This window comes from Mercenaria mercenaria, chromosome 2 (assembly GCF_021730395.1).
Source record: "Mercenaria mercenaria strain notata chromosome 2, MADL_Memer_1, whole genome shotgun sequence".
NCBI classification, from domain to species: Eukaryota; Metazoa; Mollusca; class Bivalvia; order Venerida; family Veneridae; genus Mercenaria; species Mercenaria mercenaria.
Window position 1 is genome coordinate 69,852,126 of NC_069362.1, and position 23,067 is coordinate 69,875,192.

Here is a 23,067-nt window from a genome sequence, read left to right on the forward strand (position 1 = left end):
TCATTATATTCATTTATAAATTTATATTCCTCATCCCATTTGTAAAAGTTGTGGTTTCAGAAAAAACTGAATTCGATGAACTGGTATCTCCCGCCGATAGGGTTTGTGTTGAGGAATGGCAAAGTATATCCTGCAAAAAGTTAAGGATGTTACTAAGAAGCAATTAATTTCATCACATGTGAACCTAAAAGAACAGAAATCCTTAAGAGAGCACAATCAAGTAAGAAATCCGGAATGTGGGTGGTGACGCGGGTGGGGATTTAAAACTTCACGTGTTGATAAATATTTATGGAATGTTCCTCTTTTCGTTTTTTGTTGTGTTTTTTCGGGTTGGGGTGGGGGCGGTGACCGGGTGAGGATACAAAACTTCACATGTTGATAATAAATATTGATGGAAAATAAAAAATGAAAACATTTTTTTTTTTTTTTTTTGGGGGGGGGGGGGGGGGGGGGGATGCATGATCAGGGCGGTGGAAATGACTGAGTGGAGGAGTGAGGTGGGGGAAGGGTACAATTTTGCATGTTGATAAATATTCATGGAAGATTTAAGATTTAAAAAGAAGAGAAAAAATGAAAAAAAATTGTGTACTTCACATGTTGATAATAAATGTTCATGGAAAAAATGAAAGAAGTTTAATGAAATTCTACCAATCGGCTAGTTTGTTTTGTACAAATATGTGGGTTTTAAAACAATTAAAGGGCAATAACTCTGAAGTTACTAAAGAGATCCTGACGAGATTAAGTGTGCCCTACCACATTTTGGTGATCTAAATTTAACTAAAGTTTCATAGTTCTAGGTCAAATATGTCACAAGTTATGAAGCAAAAATTGCCATATTGATAGTACCCTATATAGTTAACACTAGAAACTACTAAAGCCCATAACTCTGGTGTTACTTGGGCAATCTGTTTGAAACTAGACAGGCCGCATTTCCCTATAATGGTGAACACGTGCCTGAAGTTTTATTTAAATACCCCAAACCACTTCCTAGATATGGCTCCGGACGGACGGACTGACGAACGGAAAGACGGACGGTCGGACGACGCCAAAACTATATCCAACCGCCTTCTTTGGGGGATAATAATGCAGAAATATACTAATTGATTTTTAACTAGAAAATAGTTAAATATTGCACACATTTTAATTACGATTTTTTATATAGGGCACGGCAACTATGTTATATTTTTTTCAAAATGGGCTGAAGTCGTAAAGTGAATGAATTTATTAAATTATGGTTTGAACTTGTTGAAATTTTTAAATATAATAAACATCTAATAGTTCTGAGCGTACGATATATGTTAAAAAAAGTAATGTTGAAGACACTGACAAAATAATGAGTGGCGGATCAACTGTATCCTCGGTCTTAAATCATTTGTTGTTGTTTTTTCCCTTAATGGTTACTTGTGTCTGACACATATCTATTTGTATAGATGATACAAAGCTGGAAAATACGGTTTCTATACCAAGCACCAGGCAACAATATATTTATGACATGGTGTCTTTCTGTAGCATAAAGTAATGCTGTTTAACCAAGGTCTTAAATCTATTCAAACGATGAAAAAAGAAAAGACTTTTGCTGTACCCAGCATCTGTTGAATACTAGAATATACGTAACATTACGTCTTTGTGTGACATACAGTAAATAATGAGTTATCAACAACATTTTCAGGAAATATTTTCTTCTTAACGGATGCTTAAGTCCATTCAGTATCTATGAAATATAATTCCGCATTAGCCGCGCTATGGGCGGAAGGGTGTTGCACATTCCTCTTATGAACAGACTCAAATCTAACTGAGTCTACTATTATTTTGATCGGTTACATTGTATCCTTCCAAAGGCTGTTCTTATAGATTTTATTACGGCGGCCACAGTGATTCAAAACATTAAATAGTAAGTCTATGTAAATCTTATTATAGGTATATAGCTATTACAACCTGGCACCAGCTGATAAATTCTGCATAAATGTCGATTCGATCAATGCGACAACCAAGAGAGTAGAAAGGCGAAGGTCCAACGTTGGTCGAACTGCAGCCTCTTCGTTGGCCCAACAAATAATGCAAACGTTGGCCAAATGCCATTTGATAACTGGCGCAGCATTGGCCCAGCAGTTGGTATATAGTTCACGAATCAGTCATTGTTGATCCCATGTTGGCTCAATGATTCAAAACTCTCGTTTTTGGGGGGGTTTTTTTTGTTGGATTTAACGTCGCACCGACACATGATAGGTCATATGGCGACTTTCCAGCTTTAATGGTGGAGGAAGACCCCAGGTGCCCTCGGTTTGCAACTTTTATTTTGAAGAACAAATTTAATTTCAAACAAAGTCATCATTTATTATATCTATTCTATGGGTTTATACCAAACGGCGACCGTCCGCTTTTTGTGGTTTTCCGGCGGATCTCTCCAAAACAGTCAGCATTTTTAAATAGCAATTGTTTAAAAAAAACTATTAAATAATAAAATCTGTAAGAAGATCCTGTTGGAAGCATAGGATGTAACCAAGCAAAATAATAGCAGACTCGGTTTGATTGAATCTGTTCATGAGAGGTAATGGAAAGTGCAATACCCCTCACGCCCCCTGGCCATTTTACTTCTCGGCGAAAAGCTGAAACACAATCATCTGATTTTATCACATTATGTAATATTCCAATAACAGTGATTACATATTTATGATAAAGTCAATTTACATTTTTTGTAAATGCGCCTTGTAAATGCAGACATTATAAGTTATTGCGATAAAGTATACGAAAACTCTGGTAAACACCTTTTTGGTCTATGGAAATTCTTGCGAAATCAGAGAGAAGTTTACAGTTAATATTTCAATGTTTCTTTGGTCAGTACATACGATTTCTCTATTTTGTATACCATTTTACCACATAATTGAATAAATGACAAACTTAATACCCTTATTCAAAAAATATTTTCCAGGGAGAATGTTACCTTTCTCGCAATTTCGATAAAGCTTTTTTACCAGTTGCATTGTTGAAAAATTATACTATATGGACCTGTGAAGCTTGTAAAACCATCTCTTTATTGGAATATATTTACGTCAGGTTCGGGAATGCAGTTTTCAGACAAGTAATTGGTATTCACATAATTATGAACAAATTGTGCACCCCTTGTCGGAGATTTGTTTTTTTTTATATCATCATAAAAGAAATTTCATGTTGAGTCTTTCTCCATATACGCAGACATTGCCATTGCATTACATAATACATCTTCTTGTCTGAACGATATTCTTTATATGGATTGTCCCTTTTAGCTCAATTGGTGGATACAAATTATCCCCGGGAGCTCCAGAAAATACTACTACTACTACTAGTAATTCGGATATTTCTGCTTCATTTTAAGATTTACACATCTCTATGACAATAGCATTCATAACAAAATGTATGGCAAGACAGATGATTTTAATTTTAGTATTGTAACTTTACAATCTTTGGATGGGGATGTACCCCTGGCAACTTTTTACGGGATATTATATTTATACTTTATCTGGGGACCAAACGCCGCTCTTCGTGGAATTACACGCCTCAACACGTGTATCATTGAAGGTTCCATGTTCACCGCCGTTTGAATACATCTGCGAATGTCTCTAAATTGCTTTTTGTACTTTTAACATGTGTAAGTGTTGAGTTCTGCTCAACCCGGGGCTAGAGGGCGTGGACGGTAGCATGCATTTCCACTACGTCCGATCATGCGATTTGTTTTGTACTTATGGGTTTGCTTTTAATATTTTACAAGCATTTTTGTTTTCAAGTCGTTCATCTTGTATAATCAACCTGAGATGTTTTATATTTAAAATTTTCCTGAGATAATGGAATTTGGCAGGCCTAAATGGGTTTGGTGCGCAATCTAAACGTTTAATCTCAAGCTGTTTGCCACTAACCGTTCCAAGGCGTGCTCCACTGTTTCCTTTATTTGTTCGTTTGTTCCTCGTGTATCTGCTTAGGTTATAGTGGCTTACGGAAGGTCGGTGGTTCTATCCAGGTGCCCGCTCGTGATGAAATAATGCACGGAGGGGCATCTGGGGTCTTCCTCCGCCATCAAAGTTGGAAAGTCGCCATATGACCTATAACTGTGTCGGTGCGACGTTAAACCCAACAAAATAAATAAATAAATTGTGTGAGAGTGTGTGTTGGTGATTTTGCTTTGTGTGAGTGTGTATGTGTGTTGGTCGTGTGCGCGTCCGCGCGCTGGAATACGTTTGATAACATTGAAACTGCTTTATTTGATTATCTGTTATTATTTTACTAGGTTGCATTTCAAAGAATCTTCTTGAAAATTTTATTAACTATCACAACTGCAATCTTTAAGTACCGTATGGAGGCCGTAAAAAAGTCTTTCCGATTCAATGTTATTATTTTTTTGATCTTTTGGGATCAAGGAGTCCATCTCTGTGTAATAGAATTCCGATGTAACCGGTGCGTGAGAGGTGTTCCGCATTCCATTATCTCTCATGAACAGACTCAGGCAAACCGAGTCTGCTATTGTTTTGCTTGGTTGCATTCTATTCTTCCAAATTATCTTCTGATAGATTTTATCAACCCTTACAACAGCAATCTTAAGGCGTAAAAAATTCTTTGTTTCCGGTATCCCAACCTACCCTAAGTTTTTGGCCCGACCCTAAATGTTTTTATGGCCTTGGAGAAAATTGTTTTCAACTTTTTAACAAAACGTTACAAAACTGCACTTTTTATGCTTTATACATGGCCAGTGATGCAAGAAATCAACTAACTGGTGCTCTTAAGGCATTACCCCCTTATTTGCATTCATTTTTTGACACAAAAATAATTTCCGAAAAGTCTCCTTTTATTAAAAAAAATAATCCAAAAAAATAAAAGAAATAAATTCCGACCTACCTACCCTTACTTTTTTATTACATATATAATGAATGGCCTCCATGATCACAAAGAAACAGAAAATGTAAACAGCACAGAATTCAAGTACGAGAATACATCTTATGGCCGCCACACGCCAATTTAGGCTTAAGAAAATTCTTTGTTACCGGAAACAAAGAATTTTCCTTAGGCCTAAATTGGCGTAAAGCATGTTACCGGAAACAAAGAATTTTTAGGCCTAAATTGGCGTGTGGCGGCCATAAGATGTACTCTCGTACTTGAATTCTGTGCTGCTTACATTTTCTGTTTGTTTGTGATCATTGAGGCCATTCATTATATATGTAATATATTTCTACTTATGCCGATGCTAGATGGTCGTGGGGGCGTGAGGGCTTTTTTTACACATTCCATTATCTCTCATGAATAGACACTACCAAACTGTCAGTTCTATTATTATATTTTTGGTTGCATTCTGTTTCCAAATTATAAATTTGATTAACCATCACAACAGCAGTAAAAAATCTCCCCGTTCATGGATATATAGTGGTTTAATTTTCTGGTCCTTTAGGATCATGGAGTCCATTCAATATGTACGTAATAGAATTCCGCTTAAGCATGTGCTGGGAGGAAATAAGTCTGGGCGAGTAAGGGGTGTTGCATATTCCACAACATACGTCAACAACAACGACTAGCAAATCTACTTCTCCCCTTAATGAACTTTAAAGGCCAAATATCAAATAAAAAATAGATTTAAAGGCACAAATTGGATAAATCTTATGTGACCAGTAAAATAGACAAAATGATTAAATTTGTGTAAAAATAACACTGCTTTAAAGATCACCAAGAAGGAAGATTTTTTCTGTGGAACAAGAACAACAAATAGGATATCAAGAAAGCTTGCTCTGATCTCTGTCAATCCTTCATATCTAACAACATCACAAAGTTAGACGACATGTGGGAAGGTCAATGCCTATCGTAAAGTGAAAACTAACAACAATAAGGAGGACTGCGATCGATACATGTTTTTAAAAGTCGGAACTTTAAAGTGGATGCGTAGAGCCAACAGTAATTTCATCAGGGGTACTGTCGACCAAGACTTGACCAAGAACATAAAAATATTCTATTCATACATTAAGAGTAAGAATATATCAGCATTTCACACTTCTGAACAAGGGCGATTTTCCTAACAGTCGTAGCAACAGTAAAGCTGAGATGATACACAAGCATCAATTCCATTCTGTATATATCAGAGAGAATCTCTCTAACATTCCAGATCTGAGTCCAAGTACTGTACCAACCATGAATCCAATCCACGTATCCACTCCTGGCGTCTCAAGTTGCCTCAAGCTCCATAAAGCCTCTGTTCAAGAGGGTATTCTTAACACACTACTCATTCTTGCAGCTGATGAACTAGAACCAATAGTCTCATGCATCTGTCAACAACCCCTTAACAATGGTTCTGTGCCCATTGACTGGAGAGAAGCACTCCTTATACCCATCTACAAGAACGCCCTCGAAGCTTATCGCTTCCAACTACAGACCTGTTTCACTTAATCCTGTTGTCAGCAGACTGTTGGAACACATCATCTTTAGTTCTTCCATAAAACATTTGAACTCTCAGAATATCCTTACTAGCTCCTAGTCAGCACGGTTTCCGCTCAAAACGATCTTGCGAAACTCGGCTCATCTCTACTATCCAGAGCATAGCGAAGAACCTCAAGTCTGGATAGGATCGAGTGGATGTCGTTCTTTTAGATTTCGCCAGGCTTTTATTCAATTCCAGCGACTCCTACTCCGGCATTTTTTTCAGCATCAGAGATAACACACTTCAGTGGATTCTTTTTGAACGGTAGAAAGCAACAGATACTTGTCGATGGAAGTACTCCGGAGAAGCTTGAAGTACTTTTAGGAGTGTCTTAGGGGACAGTATTACAATCGCTGTTATTCCTCATCTACATCAACGACCTTCCCTCCGTTTGCCAGTCGTCCCAAGCCAATCAGTTCGCCGATGAAACGCTTCTTTATAAGACCATTTGCCGGTTGAGGATGTCACCAATCTCTAAGCTGACCTCTCATCCCTAGAAGAGTGTGAATCCAAGTGGCAGATAAGCTTCTATACCCGAAAAGTGTTCCGTACAGAGGATTATAACGTACAAGCGATACCATCGTTAGACAAACTACAACTTCCAATGTCAACAGCTACAGGTCACAGATAGTCAGTACCTTGGAGTAACCCTCAGTGATGACATTCAATGGGAGAAGCACAGCCAGGTAACAGCAGCCAAGGCTTCAAGGTTTCCTCTATCGCAGCCTGAGAGAAAGTAGCAATTAGGCCGCCACATGCAAGTACATGGTCAGTCCAATAATGGAGTGGACGTCGTTCTTTTAGATGAGATTCGTACAAAGCGGAAGATATCAAGTGTTTAGAGAATGTGCATTGCCCTGTCGCTCGTTACGTCTGCAACAACTACAACGATAGAAGTCCAGGTCGAATCACATCAATGGCCAAAAGTCTCGGCTGGGAGTCGCTTCAGGACCGCCGTAGATTCTTACACCTGGCCATGCTTTTCAAGATAACACACCAGTCTGGTTGAAATCCCTGATGAAGCACAGCTTTTAAAGTCGAATGACAAAAGAATTATCAAGAGATGACCAGAGACAATTCCACTCAATGTCACGGTCTACAAGCAAGATATAAGAATAGAACAGATTATCAACTTCTATTACGGCCATTCCAGATGTTGAGGTCTTCGATCAAGGCTGCTCTCCATGCCACAACAGCAGCCCGCCTCCACCCTCAGCAAAGACAGATAACGTGTATACTTTTAATATAGTTTTCTTTATCTGTAAATACTTTGGGGCATTTTATCTTTATAATCTTGCCCTTCAGTCACCGTGGACAAAGTACATATTCCTTTATTTGTTCCTGTCCTGTATATGGAAGGAGAAGAAAAAGAAGAAAAAGATATATGCACAAATTCTAAATAATGAAAATCAGGTGTTGTTGTTTTATTATGTAACCTCTTTTTAAAACCAGGCAATCAGAATTGAACTATTTTAATTCGCCTTAATTGCATGTAGTATTCTATCATATTATATCGATCTAGTATAAGTTTCATCAACTTCAAGTTATTGCATGATCCAAATCTGTGGACAGACGAACTGACGGACGAAAGGACAGGATGACGGGATTGGAAGAAGAAGAGCGATATTATACTTCACCCCACAAACCCGCTGCACCAAGTCATAAGAGACTAAATTATTTGGTCAACATCTTACAGAACAAGTTCTTAAATAAAGTAATCAAGCGTCCGATTCGTCCTTCAGGTTCGCAACGACCTTTCACGATGGCTGCAAAACGAGTGACAAGGTCTGCCATTGACTGGACAGCTTTAGCAACAAAGGTCCCATCAAGACAGAAGGATGCCTTCCGAGTCCTAAAATCTCACAGTGATAAATATATAACCAAGTATGTTTCGACGGGTTGAACATTTATTGTAGTGACTCGTTCCCAAAATATTTCGAACCCATGAAAGATTATACTGAAACGCAAACTTCTGCGGTGTTATTATTATATTTCCTTCTGTATTCCTTTATCTAGCATTGTACATCTCCAACATGCGTGGAAGTGTTAATGATTGGCCGCGATCGGGAAGGACAGGCATCCCCTCGTAAGGGTAGTGGACCTCCCTGATTTAAAAAGTAAAAGGAGTTCTGGTGATATTATACTAATCGCACCCAGTCCAAATTTCTCATACAATACTATAAGCAAATAAATTATAACTTTTAATTAATATGTACAGAACAAAACTGATTTTTTTGATTAATTATGAACAATAATCATCATGTACATACATTCTCTTATGTTGTTGAATATCTTTTTGAGTAAAACCAATTTGTATAATTCCTTACATCTTAGATGGACACAATCTTAACACTACCCTGTTCCATTAAAAAAGGACATGATATTAAAATTCTGAATTTTATAATTATACCTTAGTATCTTTCGACGGTGGGTATATTAAATCGTTCCTACTGACTAAAACAACGCCAAATTACAAACATGCATAAATTTTCTGCGTAGTTAGTCCAATCACGGAATTCTTGACTCTAAATAAACACCGATGTGTCACAGTCATCCACGTAAACTACTAACTTGAAGCTGTAAATATTTAAACGCGATCAATTTTAAATTCTGTGGGCAAAAGACTTGGGCGCGGACGCGACCCAATGATTTAATAAAATAACGTTTTTGGACATATTGGCGCGGTCCGGCCCTGCGCCACTACGACGCCCTGCCAAACTATCAAATAATATTGTGTAAACTAATTAAACCATCAATTTTAGCTGCACATTCTTCGGGCAACACAGACACTTTGGGTCTGGAACCCCCGGTGTCCAGACGTTTCCCCCCCAAGACAAAATAAATAATTATGGCAAGTGAGAATCGATAAAGCGGACTGTTTATTATCTCGTGTATTCCGAAAACGTGTCAACTTTGCCAATAACGTTGCCGAAGGCCATAGGATGCAGACGACAATCAAACCGTTTATAACCGGAAGGCAATCTGACAAAAGGACATAATTTTACAAATCTAGTATCTCATTTACCCGCGAAACGTAAAGTATACCAAAACGTCATGCCGGTAATTTTCCATTCCACGAGCACGTGCCACGTATCGTAATATCTAATTTCCATCGCTCGACGTTACTTTTGTTTACCCATACACAAAAAACGCGCGTAGTGCATTCATTTTTTGTAATTATCGCATCGATATTTTTAGCATCGCTTAAGAAGTAATATAGTTTGAATTCTATAACAATTTTAATAAGATATCGACAGGAATGTAGGCAAAATTCTATAAAAACGGTCAAATTTAAATTTAGTTCTTTGTAAAATTTCAAACAGTGCGATCTTAATTATTTATTTCTTTGGGCATAAAGTTCAGACTTTTGACCAGAAAGTACAAAAAAAACAGAATAAAAATACCTTAAATAATGAAAAAGCGTCAGCAATTTAAATACATGGCGTAAAACGATTTTTGGCAAACGAGCAGCAAAATAGCTCACAGAGGTAGGATGTCCACAATTATCGTTTGACACATTTACCTGTCAATTTATACAGGATATTGAATTCGCTTTAACAAATTAAAGAAGAAACTTTTTTATTGATTAATTTAAAGAACCGAGGCGGTACGATCAAACAGTGATGTGTCATATGGCGCGAAAACATGACGTAATTCCATGACAATCTCGGGCAACAATACCGCTTTGATCTCCACTTCAGATGCCATGATACCGACACACCTTCGAAGGGGGTGTTAATTGATGATGAAAACAAGGACAATGACTAAGTTTATCAACAGAATAATTACCGATAATCGTTTACGCTTTGTATTTCGCTTTCAATATTGGGTGGATTATGATTATTATTTCCATATTTTTGGGACACTTTACAAAATAATCATTTTTTTCGGGAAATAAGTCTTGAGAAAGTGAAAATAGCTAGTCCTAACACTTTTGGAAAATACGGTAGGGGCTAGACTTTGATTATTAATACTATCGATGCAGTCATTATGGAGAGCAAACAGGGGAGGGCTCCAGATAAGATGCGTATTAGCGTAAATTACGCTTTGAAATAATGCATATATGCATATCTGCTAAATTTTTAGCGTATAAAAACGTACATGAAATTACAGAAACGCATGCAAGGATTTTTTACTAGCGTAAACAAAATCTCAATGCGTGCGTAAATCAAATTGTTGGGGATTAATATTGATGGTAAGGTACTGTATTTTAAAGCGGTGTCGATTTAAAATATCAACTTCCGGTGTGGAGTAAACAACAAAATGTCTCTTTCTAAGAATGTATGAAGTAAACAAACGTGCTATGCAATCTTTAAACCAACAAAAAATGATTCCCAAAACATCGTTAAAGGTATATTGAATAATCTATTTGATTTGGCAGTGAGCATGAAGCCGCCAAAGCAAGCCAATGGAGAAAAAGCAGCAAAAACTTGAATGCTGAATTGAAACTGAACTGCAAACAAATTCATGGGTGTTACACCCAATAAATATGTTATTAAAACAGATTTTTTATTCTCATTTACAAATTTTCAGGAGTAAAATTACTCCTAGTCAATTTCAGATTTTACCATTTTACTCATTCGCAAGAATTATGATGAGTAAATACTCATGGGCCAAAAAAAATTATCTGGAGCCCTGGAGCAAAGTTCTAGATGATGGAGATAACAAAAATACACTGAAAAAAAAAATGTCTGCTGTGAAAAGGAAATTTAAGAAGAACAAATATGATTGATTACAAAGGAATCATAGTGTACATGAGAATATTATTTGTCTACTATGTGTTAAATTATATTTGAAATTTGCTTGTACATAATACTGCTTTCATAACAGTGACAGTATTGCGGCAATTGACAGGCGAGTGGTGGGAAATTTAATTATCTGTGAAAATATATTATAAACTGACTTAATTGTTGATTTCAAAATGTCTTTAATCAGATATTGTTTTGAAATGCATTTGTTCGAAGTGAGAAAATCTCAGTTTTCGAATTTCAAGAAATTGACAAGAGCGTAAATATGTTGAAATATTACAGGCTAAATAGTTTTAAATATTTTAATTTTCTTATGCCAGAACAAAGAGCTATAAAAATCCTATACTTCTTTTGCCAGGACAATGGCATAATAAATGTCTGATGTCGGAAAACCCAATCTTGTTTCTGTTCTTAGTAACATGAACAATATATGCAAGTAGCTTGAAGCTAAAAAAATCATCACTTTTGCTTGCATACTGCTACAACCATTGTAAAAACCTTCTAAAACTCATAAAAAGTTATTATCTATTGAATTAAGCATCAAACACTTGTTGAAAAAAAGCTGTAATTCAATAGTGTGTTTAGATGCCAAATATCGCGTATTTTCGCGACTATATTGTTTTGTACATTTAATTAATTTATTTATTTGGGTTTTACGGCGCACCAACACAGTATAGGTTATATGGCGCCAAACAGGACTACAAATTTTGGTTCCACATATCATTTACTTCGAAATAAAAACATGAGGTATGGAATCAAAATTTGCATACCTGCTGGAATCACAGAGTTACTGCAAAACCAAGTGTTAAGACCCTATTAGTCGCCTCTTACGATCATGCAAGGGTAAGGCAGTGGTACCAATTCTTTTCATACACAGATCGTCCTAGAACCACATGGGGCTTGTACATTTAAGCGCAGATGTAGTGAAAACAATCATGAAAACACTTTTGATATATATATAAAGAAAAAGTGTAGACATGAAAGATACTGAAAGACTTGGTGAACTTTGCCTTATGTGCAAATTAAGTCTGTGCCCATATTGTGTGTGCATGAATAGGGCTAGGGATTTATATATTGCAAGCATACATTTAACAGAGCATCTGCAGAGATTATCTACAAGCAATAGGTATTAATAGACTTTATTACTGAGACAACCCGCCCGTTTAGCTCAGTAGGTAAGAGCGTTGGTCTACGGATCGCGGGGTCGTGAGTTCGATCCTCTGGCGGGGCGTATGTTCTCCGTGACTATTTGATAAACGACATTGTGTCTGAAATCATTAGTCCTCCACCTCTGATTCATATGGGGAAGTGGGCAGTTACTTGCGGAGAACAGGTTTGTACTGGTACAGAATCCAGAAACACTGGTTAGGTTAACTGCCCGCCGTTACATGACTGAAAAACTGTTGAAAAACGGCATTAAACCCAAAACAAACAAAAAAAATTACTGAGACAACAAACATTTAAAAAACTAAAATATAATAAAATTATTTACCTACCTACCTACCCACTGTAAAAATACTGGGTCGGTAAAGGTCAAACAAACTTAATTTTAATTTAGGCCTCAGTTCATTATGTTATACGGCAGTAGAAAAAATTAAGTGCTTTCCAGTAGGGGACTTTGTATTGCATGGCAAAACTTCATTCACTTGTTATATTCAAAGGTAGTCCTTAGCTCTTCATGATTGTTGTAGCATTCTTGTGTGGATCTAATGTTTTTTCGAACGGTTTGGACTGGCACCTACTAGGGGCTGCCAGAGCTAAAAGAAGAAAAATGCAAAAAAAATTCTTCTTATGAACCACTTGATTTTTCATCATACTTGGTCTGTAGCACCTTTGTATGGTCCTCTCTCAAGTTTATTTAAATTTCTGCTTGATGCTTTTAGAGGGTGCCGAAACTAGAAATAGAAAAAAAAACAACTTTACATAAATGCTCATATGTACTTGATAGATCTTCACTTTAAACACCTTATAAACCACTTTATGAATCTTCAGCAAACTTGGTCAGTAGCATGCTTGTATTTGGCTTGATCACTTTTATGGAAACATGAAAACTTAAAGGCCATAGTGAAGGAATCTAATTCCTCTCAGGAGTGCGGCCTGATCATAAGAATGTCGTCAATAAATCTGCTACGTACAAGTGGTTTGAATTTTTGTGTGGCAGTAAATCTAGTCTCTAAAAATCTTGTGTGTCCAACTCCCAATTTTTACTCGAATGCTTCTGCATTTTGGGGCCATCATAGCAAAAAAGAAAGAAAAGAAAAAGGGAGAAAAAGCTTTATATTACTTTTAATTAATTGCTTATTGGAAGTTTATCAGTCTTAGTCAGAAGCAAGGTTAAATGGTCAAAGTCCTCCTCAGGTGAGCAACTTAGGTGAATTGGGCCTCCTGTTTTACAGTTGTTTTATAGCAGTAAGCACTTTTACCTTTTTAGATGTATGTACAAGCGTAGGGGAATATGCTTTAATAGCTGCACCACTAAAGGTCATTGTTGATCAACTGAGAGAACTGTTGAGTTAATTTGAAATAATTATTATCCTTCTGGTTAATCCTCACTCTTACAGGTGTACTTAACTTACTATTTAAACAAGTAATTTATATTAAGCATTCTAATTTCAGGGTGGCAGATTTGCCTGAGACACTACCCAAGATTGATTTCGGGGAGTACAGACGAAGGATTACAAATACTGCTATTGTAGAGGAGTATGAAAAATTGGTAATAACATACAACAATATTTCTATACAGTTAAAATATTCTCAGCCAGAGATAATAAACCAACATACTGATTTTGGCAAAAAATTTTTTCCCTATCGGCGCTGCTGTTTGAATCCACAAGTGTTGAATTATTTCATGATAGAGAAGGTCCAGTTTGCATGAACCATGCAATGCATCAGTGCCTAAAATATGCTCAGATGGGCACCTGTCTTGTTCTTTCTCCATCAAAACGGGGAAGTTATCTTTATAAACGTTGCTATGACATTTATTGTCCATAAGTACTAACCTGGCACTCATGAACAGTGATATAAATTTGCAGGAGTCCAGTAACCCCTAGATTTTGGGCTGGGCCCCTAAATTGTTGGAGAAAATGCCCATATACCTAATGTTAAACATTTATTTTTGACAGTCTAGGCCCCTAAATAAAATTAACCCAAATAGTGAGACAACTATTGCTTACGTGTTTCTATATAATTGACTTAATGTCGCATGTACAAGTAGCTGTGTGGACAAAACATTTAGCTGCCAATATCGGGGTTGTGCATTCGAGTCCTATGTCTGACCATACTTTTTTTTAGCTCACCTGTCATGTAGTGACAGGGTGAGCTTTTGTGATCGCCCTTTCCGTCCGTCCGTCCACAATTTCTTGTGAACACGATAGAGACCACATTTTGCAAGCAATTTTGATCAAACTTGTACAAAACTTGTATTGGCATGATATCTCTGTTCCTTTTGAAAACTGGCCAGATCCCGTCATGGGTCCTAGAGTTATTGCCCTTAAAAGGGCCAGAATTTGCTATTGTACGTGCGTCAACAATTTCTTGTCAGCATGATAGTGGTTTCATTTATGATTTTATTTTAACCAAACTTGCACACAACTTGTATCACCATAAGATCTTGGTTCCTTTCTTGAACTGGCCAGATTCCATTATGGGTTTCAGAGTGATGGCCCCTGAAAGGACCAGAATTAGCTATTTTGACCTTGTCTGCACAATAGCAGCTTCATTTATGATTTGAATTTAATCAAACTTGCACAAAACTTGTGTTGTCATAAGATCTTGATTCCTTTCTTGAACCGGCTAGATCCCCTAATGGGTTCCAGAGTTATGGCCCCTGAAAGGGCCAAAATTAGCAAATTGACCTTGTCTGCACAATAGCAGCTTCATTTATGATTTGATTTTAACCAAACTTGCACACAACTTGTATCACCATAAGATCTCGATTCCTTTTTATATGCCCGAAGGGATGTATTATGTTATCACCTCACTGTCTGTCTGTTGGTTAGCAATTTCCCTTCCGCTCTGTAACTCTTGAGCCCCTTGAAGGATTTCAAAGAAACCTTACACAAGTGTTCACCTCATCGAAACGACGTGCAGAGCGCATGTTTCGGATGGCTCACTTCAATGTCAAGGTCACACTTAGGTGTCAAAGGTCATATGACTTTGTTTTGTATAGATATTGCTCTGCATTTGCGTTGCATTGCAGTGCTCTTGTTTTTATTTGGCAGATCCTTCTTTTGTTCACTTACAAGTGTTCCTTGGGTGACCCTCTACTATATTCCTTCAAGTAATTTTGATTCAGCGAAAAACATGGCCCTCAAGGGGTTTTGCTTATTTTCCCTATATGCCTACATGTATATAGAACTTTGAAAATCTTTTTGTCAGAAACTGCTGGTCCGTTTTCAAAATAATTTTACACAAATGTTTCTTGGGTGATCCTCTACCAAATTCCTTCAAAAAATTTTGATTTATTGAAAAAGTGGCCGCCTGGGGGAGGGGCTCATTTTCCCATATGGCTATACAGAAAACTTCTTGTATGAAACTACTGGGGCAGGCCTTATTTGAAAATAATTTTATTTGAAGTAACTTTAAGAAAATTTCAACTATATTTTCTCATAATTCTTTTGATTGATCTTGATTATGATTTTTTGACCTTCTTGTCCTTAAGTGCAATGATAACAGGTGAGCAATATAGGGCCATTATGGCCCTCTTGTTTCAAATTTTATCTGCAAATTAACAGGCAGGAAAACTGCCACGCTTATCTGATCAGATTTTATGGTTCATGTATTGAAAAAAAAATACATTTGTATTCAAGTAAATTGTGTAAACTGCTGTAGAAAATGTTGTATAAAATATTTGTAAAGGTATCTAAAATTAGATAAAAAGACATTTTACTTGTCACCAGCGTTTCTACAAGAGGAAACAATTAAAATTTGTGAAATATGTTACATAAAATATTGTAAGATTAAAAGCAATGTCTGTATCATGTTATTACACTGAATTTAAAAGAATTAGCAAAATTGGGGATGGGGTGTAGGGTTGGGGGGGAGCATTTTCTTAGGTTGATCTTACAAGTTTATTTTTGAATCATAGGTATTACATAGGCTTACTTATGTTTCAGTATGCAGCCCTTGATGTTCCATACCCAAAAGATCCTTCAAATCAGAAGGCGAAAATTCAGAGTGATGAAAAAGTTGCTGTAAGTATTCTAATCCATCAGATGCCCGAGATGGCTTACCTTGGTCAGCTCAAAGAGCACAAGACATCCCAGTCAGGAGGTCCTTAATAAGGAGTTGTTAGTTTTAAATCCTTAGCAAGGAGTTGTTAGGTTTAAATCCTTAGCAAGGAGTTGTTAGGTTTAAATCCTTAGCAAAAAGTTGGTAGGTTTGCATCATTAGCGAGGTGATAGGTGTTGAATCCTAAGCGATAGATTGTAGGTTGAAATCCATAGCGAGGAGGTCGTTAGGAGGTGTTTGGTTTGATGAGACAGTAGGTTTAAAGCATCCGGAATGAAGGGTTAGTCAATAACAGAAATATTTTTGAAGCAGTTAATAAAAGAAATAAACATAATACACTATGTTGCATGATGTCTTGTAGACAGTTTGAAGGATGCCCGTTTTAGATCAGTTTAAATGATGACCAGTTACAGGATGTCTTTTGTTAGCAAGTTTACAGGATGTGATAAACAGTCACTTTAAGAGATGTTTTAACTCTTATAATTGACCGAAAGGTTTAGAATGAAATAACTAAAAGGTGTACTTGTATTAATCTTCGATTTGTTTTGACTTATGTCATCAGTACTTGTTATACTGTTTGCTATTTCAGTTGCAGCAAAAGGACGCCTATGTTGCTCAGCAGAACTTGCATCTAAAGGGACTCAACGAACTTGTAAGTTTGTTACCTTATTTCTGTAACAGTTACACTTCCATATAGTGCTCTCAGATCTGAGCAGTAGTAGTCTCAGATCTTAACACAGTGGTCTCCGTTTTAAACAATAGTGCTCTCAGATATAAACAAATGATTACAAATCTGAACATTAGTGGTTGCAAATCTTAACAAAAGTGGTCTCAGATATAAACATAGTAGTCGCAAATCTTAAGATTAGTAGTCTCGGATCTTAACACAGTAATCTCAGATAAAAAAATAATAGTTATTTCAGATATAAACAGCAGTGATTTACATTCTAAATATTAGTGGGCTCAGATCTTAACATAGCAGTCTCTGATCTAAATATAGTAGTCGTACTCTAAAGAACAATGGTCTTAGATTTAAATTATAGTGGTCTCGGATAGATCTAAGCAATATTGGCCTCAGATCAAAAAATAGTGTTCTTAGATCTAAGCAACATTGACTTCAAATCTAAACAACTGTGGTCTCAGAGATCTGAACAGTTGTGGTTTCAGGGATAAACAATTGGGGCCTCAAATCTTAACAATAAAGGGCCAGGGCTACCCAAAATTTCCATATAGAAAACCATATTAAAATTTTTTATATACCCTTGGATTTGAAGGCCCATGATGCACTGTTTGAATGTCCGTCTGTCAGTCTTTCTGTCTGTCAGTTAGTCTGTCACACTTTTTTTAATCCGCCGCCACGAGTGGTGGGGGTTATAGGAATGGTCTCCGTCCTTCCGTTCGTAACACTTTTGTGTCCGCTTCATATCTCCTAAACCCCTTGAAGGATTTTCATGAGATCACCTCATCAAGACGATGTGCAGAATTCATGAGCCAGCCATGTTAGTGCAAGGACAAGGTCACAGCTCAAGGTCAAAGGTTTACCCTTTCACTATCCATAACAGTGGCAGGGGATTTAGCTATCTTTCAAACTGCCTTGTTTCTACTTTAGAGTCCATTCATTTGTGATTAAACTTGTTCTGCATTATCAACATGAAGTGTCATACTGTGTTGACATCATTATTGTTTGGACTCTAGTTTTCCCTGTCTTGAAAAACAAGCACACAGTATACTGTACTTACAGCATTTATGTTTCATGGTACTGCCTATCTCTGGCCAAAATTGTCCGGAAATCACAGGATTTTTTGGGAGATCCACTGCATCTAAACGTTCATGTTTTTAAAATGCAAAATCTTGTAACAAGGGAAACAACTTGATATGAGGAAATCAGAGAGAAGAGTTCTGGATAAATTTGTTTATGTGCTTTCAGTGTTTGCAGTAAAAAGATAGAATGTTCTTGTTAGTCGGGTATTAGATTATATATTTGTATGTATAGGAATAAGCTACCAATAAATTCTTGTTTATTCATGAAAATCTCTATCTGTTAACTGCTTCACACTGACAATTTTTGTAGTTGGCAACAATCGAAAGCATACCTCCCCCAGAGAAGATGACAATGCAGATGTATAACCATTATTTCCCTGACTCAGCTGTCAATCCTAACAGGGAAAACCCAGGTTTCTTCCCAATGGAGATGAACAGTGTACAACACGATCATCCTGACTTCGGACCAGAGTACCTTAACACATACAAGAACATGAGGTTTGTAAAATTTGTTCACAGTAGTTTCTAAATTTGTAGAATTTTATATGTTTTTTATGCCACCTTGGTATTTGCTAGGGAGAAAGCTGTTGCCTTCATCCATCCTCCATCACTAACACTGACATGTATGCTTTTTTAGCTCACCTGTCACAAAGTGACAAGGTGAGCTTTTGTGATCGCGTGGCGTCCGTCGTCCGTCCGTGCGTCCGTAAACTTTTGCTTGTGACCACTCTAGAGGTCACATTTTTCATGGGATCTTTATGAAAGTTGGTCAGAATGTTCATCTTGATGATATCTTGGTCAAGTTCGAAACTGGGTCATGTGCGGTTAAAAACTAGGTCAGTAGGTCTAAAAATAGAAAAACCTTGTGACCTCTCTAGAGGCCATATTTTTCATGGGATCTTCATGAAAATTGGTCAGAATGTTCACCTTGATGATATCTAGGTCAAGTTCGAAACTGGGTCACGTGGGGTCAAAAACTAGGTCAGTAGGTCTAAAAATAGAAAAACCTTGTGACCTCTCTAGAGGCCATATTTCTCAATGGATCTTCATGAAAATTGGTCAGAATGTTCACCTTGATGATATCTAGGTAAAGTTCGAAACTGGGTCACGTGGGGTAAAAACTAGGTCAGTAGGTCTGAAAATAGAAAAACTTTGTGACCTCTCTAGAGGCCATATTTTTCATGAGATCTTCATGAAAATTGGTCAGAATGTTCACCTTGATGATATCTAGGTCAGGTTCGAAACTGGGTCAAGTGGGGTCCAAAACTAGGTCAGTAGGTCTAAAAATAGAAAAACCTTGTGACCTCTCTAGAGGCCATATTTCTCAATGGATCTTCATGAAAATTGGTCAGAATGTTCATCTTGATGATATCTAGGTCAAGTTCGAAACTGGGTCACGTGGGGTCAAAAACTAGGTCAGAAGGTCTAAAAATAGAAAAACCTTGTGACCTCTCTAGAGGCCATATTTCTCAATGGAACTTCATGAAAATTGGTCAGAATGTTCATCTTGATGATATCTAGGTCGAGTTAGAAACTGGGTCACGTGCCTTCAAAAACTAGGTCAGTAGGTCTAAAAATAGAAAAACCTTGTGACCTCTCTAGAGGCCATATTTCTCAATGGATCTTCATGAAAATTGGTCAGAATGTTCACCTTGATGATATCTAGGTCGAATTTGAAACTGGGTCACGTGCGGTCAAAAACTGGGTCAGTAGGTCTGAAAATAGTAAAACTTTGTGACCTCTCTACAGGCCATATTTTTCATGGGATCTTTATGAAAATTAGGCAGAATGTTCACCTTGATGATATCTAGGTCAAGTTCGAAACTGGGTCACATGCGATCAATAACTAGGTCAGTAGATCTAAAAATAGAAAAACCATGTGACCTCTCTAGAGGCCATATTTTTCAAAAGATCTTCATGAAAATTGATCAGAATGTTCATCTTGATGATATCTAGGTCAAGTTCGAAACTGGGTCACATGTGATCAAAAAGTAGATCAGTAGGTCTAAAAATAGAAAAACCTTGTGACGTCTCTAGAGGCCATATTTCTCAATGGATCTTCATGAAAATTGGTCAGAATGTTCACCTTGATGATATCTAGGTCAAGTTTGTAACTGGGTCATGTGCGGTCAAAAACTAGGTCAGTAGGTCGAAAAATAGAAAAACCTTGTGACCTCTCTAGAGGCCATATTTTTCATGAGATCTTTCATGAAAATTGGTGAGAATGTTCACCTTGATGATATCTAGGTCAAGTTCAAAAGTGGGTCGGGTGCCTTCAAAAACTAGGTCATTAGGTCAAATAATAGAAAAACCTTGTGACCTCTCTAGAGGTCATATTATTCAATGGATCTTCATGAAAATTGGTCAGAATTTTTTATCTTGATGATATCTAGGTCACATGTGCTCAAAAACTAGGTCACTGTGTCAAATAATAGAAATAACGACGTCATACTCAGTTCAACACTGGGTCATGTGGGGATAGGTGAGCGATTCAGGACCATCATGGTCCTCTTGTTTGCTTGTGTGGTATTTTTCCAAAATTGTTCAAAACGGTCCTGCTTAGCTGCTCATAGGGGCTGTCAGAACTGAAAATACAAAAGTCCTCAAGAAATATATCATAAGCCTCAGGTCTAATTTTGAAATAGATTCAGAGCAATGTTGGTTTTGTGACCCTTTACTAAGATTGTTCAGATTATTAAGATTCACTAACAAATACGGGGGAGGGGGACTTGTCAGTTCTTAAAGCGAATATAGTGGAAAACTTAAGTATCTTCTTATGATATCAGGTAGCTAGCCCGATTTCAAAATACCTAGTTTCACATAAATGTGTCAGGAGTAACCCACTAACTAGAAGTTGTGAGATTGTTCTCTTTAGACAAAGTGTATGTCCTTAATGATTTGATAGAAGACATTTATTTGATAGAAGACATTTTGTCTAAAAACATTCATCTTTCACCTCTAGTTCATGTGGAGAAGTTGGCAGTTACTTATAGAGAACAAGTCACAAGAATACTTGTAAGGTTAACTGCTTGCCATTACTTAACTGGAATACAGTCCAAAAACAAGCAAAAAAACCCACCAAAAAACCAGATTGTTGAAATCAACTTCAAAAAATAATGGCTGCTGGAGGGTACAGTCACTTTTCCCAATATCTGTACAGTATCTTGTCAGAAACTTTTGTCTTAATTATTCACCAAGATACAAATTATATGGGGGCTATATTTGAGTCATGCATGACCATTGATCCATCTGTCTATCTGTAATTCTTGTTCACTTCACTGCCAGGGGGCGTGGTCACTTTTCTTCTCGGAATCAATAATAGCTAGAGCCTTGATATTTGGCGTGTGATATCAGATTTGTAATGTATAATTGTTCTTATTATTGCCTTAGGTTCAAAAGTGTGTGTGACATGTATATGATTTAGGCTAACATAGAAGAAACCTAACTCTGTACTTATACAAACACACTTTAAGCCTTGTACACAGGTGAGTGCTTCAGGGTCAGTGACCCTCTTGTTGACTGAATCCCAGGCATGAAGAAACCAATCCAACTGTGAAACTCAGGTGAGGTATATAGAGCTATCATTGCCCTCTTTGGGCTGTATGTATATAGTGGAAACAACACAAATAGCTTAATTTTGAGATGCTTTCACACAAATGTTCATTGCATGTTCACAATTTTTCTTGAATCACTCTTTGCCAAGATTGTTTAAATTGTTCCAATTCCTGAAAAAGTTGTATGCTTTTTCATCCATCAGAACATAGAAATACTGTGTGATTCTGAAAATTGGATGTTTCTGACATATATAACTTGTTTGCTTCTGTACTATATTACAGAGGTTTTGAGACTATTAAAGAATGGGAGGAGATTTGGAGATTGAAGGTGGAACACCAGAAGGCAGAAAAAGCTAAACAGCTCGCTGAGAAAAAGAGCAAGGAGAGCAAGGAGGCAAAAAGTTAAATGTAGAGCTCTTACATATATTGATTCATAGAAACAAGAAAAATACAATAAATTTCATTTAGAAAAAATGAGAAAAGAACTTACTGATGTGTTATTACGGAATATTGTTTGTTGTGGAAACATTCAAAGCTTTTCAGACAGTAGTGTTAAGACCATGTCCTGTCTGTATATTTTATTCTGCTTATAGAATAAATTATATCTGTATTTGGAAGTATTGACTGTATTGAATAAATTACAAAATATTACTGCTTTATTGTTGGGTTTAAACATAATGCTAATAGTGGAAGCTGAATTGATTCATTTGGCCATAATTATGCCCATGGGTAAATTGTTTTGCAGATGTCTGTTGGTCGGTATGTAGACCAATAATTGGTTTCCAGATAAAAACTCAAGAACCCTTGGGCCTATGATCATGAAAGTTGATATGGAGGTTGGTCATGACCAGCAGATGACCCCTAATGATTTTGTGTCAGTAGGTCAAAAGTCAAGGTCACAGTGACCCGGAACAGTGAAACAGTTTCTGGATGATAACACAAGAACGCTTGGACCTAGGATCATGAAAGTTGATAGGGAGGTTGGTCATGACCAGCAGATGAACGTTACTGATTTTGAGATCAGTAGGTCAAAGGTCAAGATCACAGTGACCCGGAACATTTAAACAGTTTCCGGATGATAACTCAAGAACGCTTGGACCTAGGATCATGAAAGTTGGTCATGACCAGCAGATGACCCCAAATGATTTTGAGGTCAGTAGGTGAAGGTCATAGTGACATGAAACAGTTAAATGGTTTTTTGATGATAACTCGAGAATGCTTGGGTCTAGGATCATGAAAGTTATTAGGGAGGTTGGTCATGACCAGCGGATGACTTCTAAAGATTTTGCAGTCAGTAGGTCAAGGTCACAGTGACCCGGAACATTTAACCGTTTCCGGACGATAACTT

At 37.0% G+C, this 23,067-nt stretch overlaps 1 protein-coding gene across 1 annotated transcript; it reads left to right on the forward strand.

Annotated features, from left to right (window-relative positions):
• Positions 1-8,009: 8,009 nt before the first annotated feature.
• Positions 8,010-22,370, forward strand: LOC123564233 (ATP synthase subunit d, mitochondrial-like). Its single transcript, XM_045357635.2, has 6 exons — positions 8,010-8,311; positions 13,792-13,888; positions 16,290-16,367; positions 16,994-17,056; positions 18,476-18,663; positions 22,002-22,370. The coding sequence occupies exons 1-6, from the start codon at positions 8,025-8,027 to the stop codon at positions 22,123-22,125; spliced, it is 837 nt and encodes a 278-aa protein (XP_045213570.2). The 5' UTR covers positions 8,010-8,024; the 3' UTR covers positions 22,126-22,370.
• The last annotated feature ends 697 nt before the right edge of the window (positions 22,371-23,067 follow it).

What these genes read in the sequence shown, in the direction of transcription:
- LOC123564233 (XM_045357635.2), top strand. Translation starts at nt 8,025, where the DNA reads ATGACGGGATTGGAAGAAGAAGAGCGATATTATACTTCACCCCACAAA. An exon ending in AGAGTGATGAAAAAGTTGCT is followed by an intron (nt 16,368 to 16,993) that starts GTAAGTATTCTA and finishes TTGCTATTTCAG; the next exon opens with TTGCAGCAAAAGGACGCCTA. An exon ending in TAAAGGGACTCAACGAACTT is followed by an intron (nt 17,057 to 18,475) that starts GTAAGTTTGTTA and finishes CAATTTTTGTAG; the next exon opens with TTGGCAACAATCGAAAGCAT.